Source organism: Psammomys obesus, unplaced genomic scaffold (genome assembly GCF_907164565.1).
Source record: "Psammomys obesus unplaced genomic scaffold, mPsaObe1.curated_primary_1811, whole genome shotgun sequence".
Lineage (NCBI taxonomy): Eukaryota > Metazoa > Chordata > Mammalia > Rodentia > Muridae > Psammomys > Psammomys obesus.
In genome coordinates this window covers 737,500-750,245 of record NW_026590511.1, presented here as the reverse complement: position 1 = coordinate 750,245, position 12,746 = coordinate 737,500, and the positions used below count along the sequence as shown (strand labels likewise).

Genomic DNA, 12,746 nt, shown 5'->3' with positions numbered 1-12,746 from the left:
TTTTGCAGTCCGCAAAGTCCGGCATGGTTTTCTGCACACCTCTCACCTCTGCACTGGGGAAGCTGCTACCCCGCCACGAAACCCAGTCAGGAATAAAAACCAGGCTGGATGCCGAGTCACGTGCCCTCCCGGCCACCCACCCCTCGGGTGACTCACTAGATGCTGATTGGACCCACTAACGCACCTAAAAGCCCGGATGAGGAAGTAAAGCGAGATCAGGCCGCAGAGCCCGCTGACTACGTAGAACAGGCGAAGCAGCGCGGAGCCCGTGTCCCGGAGCCCCCCGCTCGTGTAGTTGTAAGGTGCGGCTGGCAGGCTGGAGTTCTCGGCGGATCCCGGGGTGGCGCACGGGAGCAGCAGCAGCAACAGCATCGTGCGCGGCGCCATGCCGGAGCCGAGGAGGAAGTGCGGAGGCCCCGCCCCGCCCACAATGCCCCGCGCACGCCTGGGTTGCTCATCTTAGCGCCCGGTTGTGCAGATAGGTGGGCGCCGAGGCTCCTCCCCGCGGCTCCCAGGCGCCCCCGCCCTTGCGCGCCACATCTAAGCCCCAAGCCACACAGTCGGGGTTCTGGGTCACAGCTCTTTATTCAGGACGCCCCCCACAACGTCCTGCCCCGGACCGCGCCAGCCCAGCTTCGCTTTCCGCTCCTGTAGGAAGCCCTAGGCACCGTCTGGGAGCGGTGCCAGCTCAGGATGTCTGCAAGAGGAAGGAGATGGGTCAGGGAAAGCCTCGTCCACTCCTGGGACGCCCCCGGCCCCGCGCACTCACCCGGGCAACTGTGCGCCGGCTCTGGCTTCTGCTCTTGTGGAACCCTAGGACCGGCGTCACCACAGCCATCCTTCCAGGCTTCAGGTTGGGTCCCCTTCATCCTGCCAAACAGAGGCATGTGACCCCGGCATCCCCGTGGGCCTGCAGCGCCCTCCCGCCTCCCCGCCTCTCTGCCCCCACCCTCGCGGCGCCCTCGAGGTTCATCCCAAGGTGGCCATGGCCCAAGGTGGCAGCGCCGCTCAGCAGCCTCACGGACTCTGGGCAAAAACTAAAGGCAGCAGCACAGGTCTCAAGGACCTGCGAGCAAGGAACAAGTCATGTCCACGAAGGCAGGGTTCCCGGTGGTTCTGGCCGGCTGCGGGAGGACCAGAAGGAGGTACTACCAGTTTGACTCAACTTCCAGGACTCAAAGGTCAACCCCAGGCCTAAGTTTCCGTCCAAGTGAGCTATAAACCGGAGGGATGCGACACGCCGGAAGGTGTTACCTCGAGGCACAGGCCAGCTGCACAGAGCTAGCGGGGGAGCAGCGGGCGAGTCTCGGAGGGTCTGTGGCTCGCGTCTGTCCCCCGAGGGCTGCGGCTTCGGAGGCTAGCAGAGAATGCCTGGAACTGGCGGGGCAGGCATCCTCGCCGGCCCTGCCTGCACCCGGCCCTGCACGCCGAGGCCTCTGCTGCCCCGCTGCCCCTCAGCACTGCCCACTCCCGTTCCCGCACTGCCCTGCCTTCCTAGCTGCTCTGCTGGCCACGGAGCCGCAGCTCAGTCGGCAATGAAAGGGAAATGGTCAGAGCGAGGTTCGTTTCACACGGTCTTTTAATCGGCTTCGTGAAGCCAAAGAAACTGCGTACAAGAATTCCTCAGCCACTGTGAATACAACATCGATGGAGTATGCATATCTTCAGTAAAAAAGGACAATATAAATAAACACTTCCACAGCCTCCTGGACTGCTGCGTCCCCACGGACCTGTGCCCCACGGGCGGGACCTGCTGTGCTCCACAGTGGAGCTGGGGAGCTGGAGAGCCATGGCTTGCTCAAATCAAGTCCATTTCATCTCAGGAGGGGTGGGGCGCCAGACTTCATGGTCGGCCACATAAAAAAGAAAAAAACAAAAAAAAAAACCCAAAAAAAAAATTAAGTAACCAAAACCCACACAACCAGACAATTTAGAAAAAAAAAACAAAAACCCATGGCTCATGGTAAACAGTAAAATCTGAAGTGCTTTCCAAAACGTTTTTAAAAACGCTTAAAAATAGACAGCACTTCATAAAAAGAAGTCTAGTCAGGAGGCCGTCTCGGGCCAGCAGCAGGCTGCCGACGGGTGGGAACGGAAAGGACTACAAAAGTGGGAACGAGGTGCTCACTACACAACGCTCAGCGAAGCTCCCCCATCTTAATTACAGCCATGGAAGGACGATCTGGACGCGGAGGGCTTTTACTCGTGTGTAGCTGAGGACAGAAGCGGGACAGTGTAAAGGCACTGGAGCTTGCGCTCCACCCGCGCGCAGGAGGTGGCACAGGGTTCCATGCACCTGCCCTGTCCAGTTGGCAGGCCTGGGAACTGCACCCCAGGCTGAGCAGCCTAAGATGCTCTGAGGACACAAGGGTTCACCGAGCCCAACCGCACGCCACTCAGGTGGCGTCCTTGGAGCCAGACTTACCATAACTGTCATAACTGTCTCTGTAGGAACCGCCAGAGCTCCGATAACCGTAGCTGCCACCCTGACTCCGGCTGTGGAAGGACACACATGGACACTACAGGGCATAGTTCTAGTGGCAACAGGGCTCCTCCCTACACCAGCTGCAGCTGGCAAGAGTGGGTGCAGTGTGGAGGCTGCCCGCCCTGTATACGAAGTCCTAGTGCCAGCTGGGTGCCCAGCAGAGAGCAAAACAAAACACCTGCAGCAGCTCGCCCTTTCAGCTGATGCAACCTCCCTTTTCTCACAGCCTAGGCCCAGCTGTTGCCACCAAGGCTGAACTTCCCTGAGGCTCCCTTCTGGCTTACCTGGCATAGTAGTCTCTGGAGCCCCCGTAACCCCCACTCCGGGACTCAAAGCGGCCACCTCCATAGCCTCGGTCTCCTCCTCCTGTAGATGCCAGAGAGAACAGAGTCACTGAGTCCCTACCCCTGCAGCAGTCCCACCACCAGCCGCCTAAGGCCTCCCAGCACTCACCTCTGGAGAACCCACGGCCCCGGCTGCGGCCCCCGCGGAAGAAACCCCGGCCTCCTGCAGAGCCACCCCGGTATCCGCGGGACCGATTGTCAGAAGACTTGCCAGCCTGGTCAACTCGTATCTGCCGCCCGTCCACAGACTGTGGGATAGAGAGAGGGTCAGCTGTGCCCCATTCCACACCAGACCCTTGCAACCCAAATTGCCTGACCTGATCCTCACCTTCCCGTTCATAGCCATCATGGCGTCCTTAGCGTCATCAATGTTCTCAAAGGTGACAAACCCAAAGCCACGGGATCGCTGCGTCTCCCTGTCCTTTACCACCACCACTGCAGAGAGAGGCATTGGTTATGCCCAGTGCCTCCAGAGGAGAAACCAAGAACAATGCTCTCTGCCCAAGCCTCACCTTCAGAGATCTGCCCGTACTTGGAGAAGACCTGCTCCAGCGCCTGCTCGTTGGTGTCGAAGCTCAGCCCTCCCACGAAAAGCTTGCCTTCATCTGATGCCATGGCAGCCTGTGCAAACACCACAGATGTTTGCTTTGCCTCAGCCACCCCTCCCCCCAGGTAGTATACTCTTAGGCTTTACAAAGTTCAAGACAGGGCCTCCCTTTAAAGCCCAGGATGGCCTTCCATTTCCCTGCATTAGCCTAAGTGCTTGGATGTGGCAGGCCACTGCAAGCTTACGGAGTCTCCTGCCTCTTCTCCCCCCTTACATACTTTTGTATATAAAAGTGACCCATGGCCTTCCTGGGAAACCTGAACCACAACTGGTGTTTCACACCTGTCACTCAGCCACTAGAGCCACTGAGGTAGGAAGATGGAAATAAAGGACACTGTGGGACAGTTTGGGAGATTGTTTCAAAACAAATACTCCAGCCTTTGGGATTTGGAGGTACAGGGATCAGAAGTCCAAACCCATACGCAACTACAGACCAAGTCGGATACTATCCTGGGATACACACTGTCTCAAAACAAACAAAACCAGGGAAATCTTTCCTACTTTTTAAACCATCCTAAACCCACATGTAAGACTGTGTCATATAAGAGGCTGACCTTAATGATGGTTCTAGGACTTAATACAAATGAACTCTAGTCCCTTTCCTGCAGTGCCCCTTCATTATACCTAGGCAGAGGATGCCAAGGTCTGGATCACCCAGCTAGACTGGCATGCTGGCATTTTCTTCACTTTGGAAGAGGGGGTGTGTGGTTGGGGACACAAAGCGACTTCCTATCCTCACTAGCTACAAGTTGTTGGGCCAGAGAAGCTTCATCACTGAAATACGCTTTTAGGGTTCTGTCTGGGAGGTGTGACAGTTATGGGATGCAACGTGGAGCGACAGGTTCACTCAACTAAGGACTAGAGAAATGGCTTTTGCATTGTGGATTGGAATTTTGGCCCAAGAGGTGTGGCTACAGGAAGAGGCGTGGCACTTAAGCAAAGCCATCATTGGCTGGGGACAACCAGGCCCCGACCACTTGGACCATTCTACCTGAGGGGCAACAAGGTTGGGACGCAGAAGGGCAAGATTCAAAACTACATGTGCTTTCTTCCCACATGGAACCACGAGGGAGGAGAAAACCGAGCTGAAGAAGAGTCACACGCGACACAGCTCCACATCCACGAACAAGACTCGGGAACTAGGCGCGCCCCGCCCCCGGAGCAGCGCATGCGCCACGCGCGCTCCCTGCGCCATTCCATCCGGGCACTCGGCAGTCCCGCCATTTCGCCGGCAAAGCCCTTCAGAGCCTCGCGGCCGCCATTTTACAAAATAGCCCACCATTAAAGGCGGCCTCGGCCCGGGGGGTGCCGCGCGGTGGAGGACGCCCACGGGGAAGCGTGAGGCCCCGGTGTCCCGCTGCCCGCCTTGCCGCCGGCGGGGCGGACTCCAACCCGGGCCCGCCCCCAAGTCCCAGGGGCGTGCCGCTGCGGCTCCGCCTCGCCCGAGAGTCACAGGCCGCCCGCCGCCCCGGGCCCCTCGGAGCCGGTCCGCCGAGCCCTCACCGCTGAGTCGGGCAGGTCCCGGACGCGGGAGGGAAGACAGCGCGCCACAAACACCCAGGCCTCCTAACGCGCGAGTGCGAGGAGGCGCGCCCGAGTCCAGCCTGATATACCCCGCCCCTGGAGCCACGCCCCCGAGCCCGCCTACTACGCCACCTTGGCCAATCCGGCGCCTCGGGCTCGGCAGCTGCCTCGCTGGAGGGGCGGGACTCTGTTGGCCAAATCCCGGCCCGCGCGGAGGCGCTGAGCTCTGTGATTGGCTGCCATGTGCCTAAGCCGCATTCCCCCACCCGCTAGCGACCAGGGGGCGGGGTCAGAGCGTTTCGGGGGCGGAGCTGACCCACTTCCTTGGTCCCCGCCTGGTTGGCCTGCGGCGGGGAACAAAGAGCTTCAGGCCTCTACTTTTAAAGAGCATTTGCTGCCTCAGTGGGACTCCCAAATATGGCTCGAACCTTGACTGGTCGACTTATTCACACTTCTCCAGTCTTTTTCTTTTCATTTTATTTTATTTTTTTTACATTTACTTGCTAACGCCTGTGGGTGGAAGTGTGGAAGCCAGAAGACCATTTTCTAGAGTCTCTCCTTGGAGAGATGCAAACTGGGGATTAGCGGCAAGCGCCTTTATCCACTGAGTCATCTCGCTGGCTCCTCGTCTCCATTCTTGCCCACGAACCCAAATCCTCCCGAATTACCCTAGTCCAAAAGAACCTCCCAATACAACTGATGCCCAACAATTCTCTGTACCCGCAAGGCTCCCGGACACTCCATAAGTCCAGCCCTAAGGTTTCCATCCCAGGATTACCCACGATGTCAACACTGCCTCCTTTTCCTCACCTGCACAGACTCAGTCTGCCTACGGTGTCAGCCTGCCCTGCCGCTGCCGTTTGGACCCTGACTTCCACCCCAACCAGGTGTATACCCCTCACCGCACAACTGGCAGAACAACACTCACCTACATGTACCCGCGTCCTTCATGTGCCCTAAGGGTCTCAAGCATGCTGTGGAAGGGGTTCTATCCCTGAGCTGTGCCCTCTAGCCTCTCACTGGGGAATCGTAGGCAGGGCCTCTATCCGAGCCACGGCCCCAGCCCATTGCTGGAGGATTCCCGGCACAGACTTAAGCCAAGCTACGTCCGTCCTTAGCCTTCTTAAAAATACATTTATAGCGGGACGGTGGTGGCTCACGTCTTTAATCCCAGCATTTGGTTGGGAGGCAGAAGCAGGTGGATCTCTGTAAATTTGAGGCCAGCCTGGTAACAGCGTTAGTTCCAGTACAGTGAGGACTACGCATATATCTGTGTGTGTGACAAAACCAAAACCCCACATTTATTCACATGTATGGATGTTTTGCCTGAGAGACTGCTCACCCCGTTTGTATGTGTTGTGCCTACAGAGGTCAGAAGAGAGTGTTGGATCCAGAGTTACAGACAATTGTGAACCCCACTTGGAAAATGAGAATTAAACCCACATTCTCTGCAAGAGCGAATAGGGCTTTTCACCACTAAGCCAGCTTTTTCTTTGGAGACAACCAAGTTTCGAAACCTGTCCTTGAACTCTGTAGCCTCACCTCCCAGGTAGCTGGGGTAAGAGGGTCAAGTTCTCTCCTTTCACTCCGGTTTGAGGGTCATGAGACCCAGGGGGCCTGAGTCATCTTTGCAAGGATCCTCACCCCCATCTAAGACAGTTCACCTCTGACTTCTACGCCTTCTTCCTGAGGACCCAGCCAGTGCAGACATCTCCCTGGATGTCAGCGATGGGAACCCCACACTCTGGCACTGCCCCTGGCGATTTTGAGGGCTGAGACAGCCCAACCCTGCTCCAAGCCCCAGACTCACTGACCCTCAGATGAGGTTGGTCGGGGTGACCCGTGACCCGGCTGTCTCCAGCAGAAGGATGCCAGAAGCGCTCAGGAATTCCACGCTCCCCTCCCCCTGGATGGCGGCTGGTGACTCATGGCCACCCTCTGCACCTCACTCCCTGCACGCAGCCCTCCCATCCCCGTCAGAGCAGCCTGCTGCGTCAGCCACTCACGCAAGGAGGTTATTAAAAAGAGCCGAGAAACCAACATGCCTCCCCTCCCCTCAACGTGCGCCATCCAGGAGGGGAGGGCACCACAACCTCAGGGAACCTGGGACCGCTGGACCACAGGCCAGCACAGCCGGAGGAGGCAGTGCTGGTGTGGGCCCCCGGAAGGAAAACTGGGTCCCCGTCTCAGCTCCCAGGGTCATTCTGGGTCCCTAGTCTGCTCCCCATTCAGAGACCAGTTCCTGGTTTTGGGAATTGCGTATTCATCCATTGATTCATTCATTCATTCAGCCAGCACCCACTTACTTAGCCTACTACCAGGCAGCTCCTTTGGGCTGCGCTCCACCAGTACTCACGGCCATTTCGAGCCCCCAGAAAAGCGTGCAAACGGGACCCGCGAACACCGCTCCAGGGTGTGTCTCTTGCGTGTTTGGTGTACTGGTGTCTAAGGTGTGTTTCCCCGGGCACTCACCTGTGCCCGCGTGCACAGGTGGCTCGGCGTGCCACCAGGACCCTCTGTTTCCTTTGGTGGGCTTTACAAGCGGCTGGAGCCCTCTTACACACACACCCATCTCCACCCACGCTGTGAACCCCAGAACCACGCGCGACTCAAAAATGGTTCTCTCTGCCCGACGAGGACACGAGAGGGCGCTGCAGCCTCGGCCGGAGCGTTCGGGACTGAGGTCCCGCCTCTTCCCGGGCGGCCGCCAGCTGCTTGGCCACGCTGTGACCGCTAGACGTCGCCACCGCGGACCGTCATCACGGACAGAGACCAGGACAGTGCCGGCTTAGCTTCACGGTGCCCAGCTGGGAGGTGGCTGGGCCGCACCACCAGAGCAGGTGGACCCCACACTCGAGGACCGCTCCCGAGCTGGGCAGAGCACTGGGCCCAGACGTCGCCCGGTGGGTCACTGTCGTCCGCGGCCACTGGGGGCCGGCCTGGATCTCAAGGGTCGTTTATAGATCCGAGGGGATGCCGGGTGCCAGCCCAGTCAATCCTGATCTCTGGTTCACACGGCACCCCACTCCACGCTGGGTGTCGCTATGGAGACAATGCGGGGCGCTGCACCGCGCCGCTCCCCCCACCCCATACCCGTCTGCCCTCCCGGTCCTCCCCGCACCTAGGCTAATGACCAGGAAGGAGGCAGTAATGAGCGTCTGGGTTGGGGACGGGCGTGGCCCGGGATGAAAGGCGCGTGTGTGGGGGGCACCCCGAGGCCGCGTAATTACCGCCCCCTTCTCGGCTGGGCGGGGGCCGGGGACACCTGGCCTCTGCCCGGCGGGGGCGCACAAGTGGGACCGTGATGGCAAAGCCTGGAAGCCGCCCAGCTGGCCCCAGAGCCTCTGGGACCAGAGCCAGGGTGGAGGACGCAGTCTGTGTGCGTGTGTTGCCAGGTGTGGCGCACATGTGCGCACGTGGGCAGGAGACCCGCAGGGACCCAGATGGAAACGTGAGGATTTGAAGAAACATCTGGCTCCCGTGGACAGGGGCATTGGCTTCGTTAGGTGTGTGTGAAGAGGACATAGTCATCTTTGCACGGCTGACCTGCGTTCCCTAAGGACAGGGTGGGTGGATGGGGCGCTGTGACGCCGAAAACCATGAGCACAACCTGGAGGCAGATGCTCAGGGCAGGGCTGGGTGGTGGTGACTGAGGTGGGCCGGGACCCACGTTGCTAATATAGCCATCTATGCCTGGTGGCGTGACTCACGTTCCGGGGTGGGCACCGTGTTGGAGTCACCCGGGCCTTTCCAATTGATGAGTCCAGAGCCTGCTGTAAGCGTTAAGCTCGCCTTTGGCTGGGTGGGCTCGGACTCCTCGGGAGGCCCCAGGCGTCTGAGGGCTGGCCTCCTGCCACTCACGGGGACTACCCTCTGCTTCTGGAAGGGGGTCTGTGGCCGGGCAGGCTAGGCCTAAGTTCCTGTGACTCATCCCTCCCCTCAGCCCTGAGTCACATCCCAGGAATGGGAATTTGAAAGCTTGGGAGGCCTGGCCCTTCAGGCTTTTGCCCAGACCTGGGCCTTGAGCGGCAGAGGGACGGACGCCTCAGACAGCACACGCATCCTATGACACGCCACACATGTCATTCGACACGTGCACGCCCACACCCTCTGCAGCAGACCCATCAGCCTCACAGTCAAGTGCACATGCCTGAGTCTCTCGTACATTGCCTGCATCCCGGAGAGACCTTTCGGGCTTCCCCGTACCTGCCTGCCTGTCTCTATGAACAGCTGGGACTGGGAAACCACAACAGGGTGGCTGGAGCAGGGACAGGCAGCGGGCGCCCTGCTACAACACCCAGGAAACCCCAGACGCTAGCTGGTTCACCATCCTGGGAAAGGATCTATTTGGGTTTCTATAGCTGCTGGAGGGGAGGGGTTGGCATCTACTCCCAGGGGTCCTCAAATGCCGCTCTGTGAGGGCCTCCTCCACCCATCATCCCGGAGAGCCAGCCTTCTTCCACTCTGTCCACTCACAGTACGCCCACCCACGCGCACAGCTGACTGTGCTGTGGCCTCCCTCGCAGGGTTAACCCACTGACAGGCTCCCTGGAAACTGAGGTGAGCGGAGTGGCTTCTGCCTGGGGCTGGTGGCCTGCAGTACTTCTTCTGCACTGAGCTGCATGGGGACAGTCACATGTGTGTGCAAATCCTCAGGTCAGGACGCATCTGTCAACCTCCATGTGCCTGGAGGGTCCCCGAGCAGGCAGACAGTCCCAACACCTGTCCACCCACCCCAGAGGGTCAGCCGTAGCCCACGGGCCCAGCTGTCTGGGTAGGCGGCACCCAGGCGCCTCCCTGGCCCCATTGCCTCATCTGAGAAGTGAGTGGGATCTGGGGAGCCTCCAGGGTCTGGCGGGGACTGGATCAAGGGTGGCAGTTGAACCTTTCCTTCTGTCTTCTTCGGATGTCAGTTGTTCAGCTGTCACTTACCTGCCCCGATTTGTGTGTACTGCCAACATTCCGCAGAAGACTTAGGGTCTCACCAAGCCCAGGCTGTCCCTGATGACTGTCTGTATGGAAAGTGAGCCTCCCATGTCTCCCTCTGGAGTGCCAGGATGACAAGCCAACAACGGGCAGTCAGTTTCTTAGGGCACATCTGTCTCCAACCAACACACCAATTTCCCACCAGTCGTATCAGAGGCAGTCCAGAAGCAGGGAGCCCTGCCTCTCCTTGGCTGGCCTGTGGTTGTTTGGGGGAGGGTGCTGTCTTTAGTCCTAGGTATACTGAGCACTACTTGCTGGGCAAATATCCCAATGCTTGGGGCTGGAGAGATGTGTCAGCAGCCAAGGGCACTGGCGGCACTGGCTGCTCTTCCAGAGGGTCTGGATTCAATTCCTAATGCCCACATAGTGGCTCACAGGCATTTGTAACTGCAGTCACAGAGGCTCCGACAGGAGTCCTCCAGTGGCTTGAGCCCCAACCCGGCCCCAAGGCACGAACATGGCGCATGCGCTCGCATACACACACACGCGCACACACACACACACACCACCCATACACATGAAAGAAGTCAATTTAAAACAATAAAGAGACCCCAACTCTTTCAGTTTCCTTTTTTTTTTCCTGTGGGGAACACAGAACAGGCAAGCAAGGCGGCCAGCGCTTACCACGGAGCTATGCACCCAGCCTGCTTCGTCCTTTACAAGCCAAGGGGGACAGGGGGCTCACTAAATTGCCCGGGCTGGCCTTGAACTCCCAATCTCTGACCTCACCTATCTCTGAGATGCTTGGCCCTGGGTGTGCAAGAACCAAAGTGTGGGGTCAGGATCAGGTTCACAGGGTGGGTGTTGTGCAACGAGAGCCTGGTGCACAGTCTTCATAAAGGCTTCTGGTCAGTGCAGCTGCTTGCTGCCCTGAGTGTCCAGAGGCCTCAGCTTGGTGGTGTTCTGCTCAGGGATTGTGGGGCATGACAGCTGTCTGCGGCTGCCTGCTGGGGAGAAGGATGACCTCCTCCTTCAATAGGGACCTGTCCCGCCCACATTCCAGAAGGCTGAGGGCACGCTCTCCAGTTCCCCGCCTGTTCTGAGGGAGGACCTCTGACCCGAGTCAGAACCCACCTCCCTATCAGTCCCTTGGACACCCAAAGCAGCAGCTGGCCCTGTGGCTGGGGGCGGGGGCGGAGGTTGGAATGTAAGGGGAGGAGGAAGGGTGAGGAAGGGGGCGGAAATGAGGGAGGGGAAGGGTGGGCCAGCCAGTGAAAGGACGAAAATAGAGGGGGTCTGTGTGGAGACAGAAATAGAGAAAAGCTTGAAGGGACTGAGCCGGGGACCCAGCCAGCCTTGCACAGGAACAGGGAGGCGTCCAGGTGACAGCCCTCCTCCTCCACCTGGCAGGCTGAGCGGCTCACCTGCCCCGCGTGACACCGGGGAGGACTGGGTGGCCGTGGGTGGGGCTGGAATCAGACTCCACGCCCAGCCGCCGCCAGCATAGCCTCCTTCCCAAGGCCGGGCAGGAGGGTGGAGCTGCTTGAGGCCCCACGGGGGCGGCTATGCCCTGTGGGTACTATCTCTGGCCTCCTCCACGGGTTCTGTTCCTCCCGGCTGCCCACGCAGAGCCACCACCTCCAGACCTCTGCCTTCTCAGAGCTTACTGCCAGGTCCCGGCTGGAACGTGGCCACCCCTCCCCCCAGGGGACTCTAGACTCTGGCAGGAAGCCATGACCCCTAGTGACCTCTTTCTGCCCGCCCCCGGCTGCCTGGTCACAGAACTTGCCCATCTGCGAGGTTACCCTCTTGGCAGGCTTGGCAGGTCACGCCACTGCTGGTCGCCAGCCCCTCCCGTGGTCTTCTCACCCTGGGCCAGCCTGGGCACAAGGTTGTTATTTAGCACTGCTCGGCTATGACCGCGCAGTCATCCTTCTGCCTCAGCCTCTGAAGCGTTGAGTGGACAGGTGTGCGCCACCCACCTCTCTCCCACTTCTTTAAGGAGACCACAGGCCAGGACAGCTGAGGGCGACCTGGAATTCCTGCCCCGGGGGTCCTCTCCTCCTCCCAAGTACGAGCGTGCATTTTAACATCCTCGCCCTCCCCATCCTCCATCCCTGCCACCAGCCCTCGCAGCTTCTTCCGGATGATTGGAATTTCGTGCCGTGCAAACCTGTTCTACTTTTGCTGCCTCCACCTCCCAAAGGGTGATTATAAGCAGGGTCATGGCCAGGCGCCCCGCCCCCACCGCTCAAGTCTAGACTTGGGGGATCTCCTTCAGAGCCTTTACCAGCGTCTGTTTTTCCTAGCTCCCTATCCCCTTCGCAACGTTACCTGACTGCTGTCCCCGCAACACACCCTTTCTCTCTTCCAGCAATACTTGGCCAACTCCTATTCTTCCCGCAAAGCCCCCTCCTACAGGTCGCCTCCCTTCTTCAAGTCCTCCCAAGAGGCTGGGAAATGCAGGAGAACCGGGTGTGTGTGGGGGGGCGTCAGTCAACCCAAAGGGGATGTGGCAGGAAACGCCGGTGTGCAAAGCGCGGTGCACGTGGCGTGTCGGTGCTGGGGGGTCCACGTGCGACACCCCCAGGGACGCCCCCTCTTCCGTCCAGGCCCAGCCGCAGCCGTCAAGCCTCAGCTGCGACTCTCGCCCCCAAGTTTGCAGACACGCGGGCAGAGGGGCGGGGCGGCAGCGCCTCCGAGCTGGCGCACTCGGCTTCGCCAGGCCGGAGGCCCCGCCTCCAGAGGACAACCTCAAACAATTGGCGCTCCCGGAAGACCGACAGGCACTTCCACCAATGAGCCCTCCCCGCGGGCGGGCGGACCCCGGGCCGAAGCGCGGGCGGGGGCGGACGGGGCG

At 59.7% G+C, this 12,746-nt stretch overlaps 1 protein-coding gene across 5 annotated transcripts; it reads right to left on the bottom strand.

Moving 5' to 3' along the window:
- Positions 1-566: 566 nt before the first annotated feature.
- Cirbp (cold inducible RNA binding protein) lies at positions 567-5,036 on the bottom strand. Of its 5 annotated transcripts, none has more exons than XM_055607758.1 (8): positions 4,940-5,036; positions 3,342-3,450; positions 3,158-3,264; positions 2,939-3,077; positions 2,770-2,851; positions 950-2,496; positions 770-870; positions 567-697 (listed from the first exon to the last, which is right to left on the bottom strand). In XM_055607758.1, the coding sequence occupies exons 2-6, from the start codon at positions 3,442-3,444 to the stop codon at positions 2,397-2,399; spliced, it is 531 nt and encodes a 176-aa protein (XP_055463733.1). In that variant the 5' UTR covers positions 3,445-3,450; positions 4,940-5,036; the 3' UTR covers positions 567-697; positions 770-870; positions 950-2,396. The 5 variants fall into 5 exon arrangements, with proteins under 5 accessions (XP_055463733.1, XP_055463734.1, XP_055463736.1 ...); XM_055607759.1 differs by having other exon boundaries at positions 1,255-2,496; XM_055607761.1 differs by having other exon boundaries at positions 2,426-2,496.
- Between the last annotated feature and the right edge of the window lie 7,710 nt (positions 5,037-12,746).

Bases quoted from the DNA above. Each gene is read 5' to 3' on its own strand.
- Cirbp (XM_055607757.1), bottom strand. From the start codon at position 3,444: ATGGCATCAGATGAAGGCAAGCTTTTCGTGGGAGGGCTGAGCTTCGAC. The intron at 3,078-3,157 runs GTGAGGATCAGG...TCTATCCCACAG, and splicing joins TGATGGCTATGAACGGGAAG to TCTGTGGACGGGCGGCAGAT. The intron at 2,497-2,769 runs GTAAGCCAGAAG...GTCCTTCCACAG, and splicing joins TCCAGAGACTACTATGCCAG to CCGGAGTCAGGGTGGCAGCT.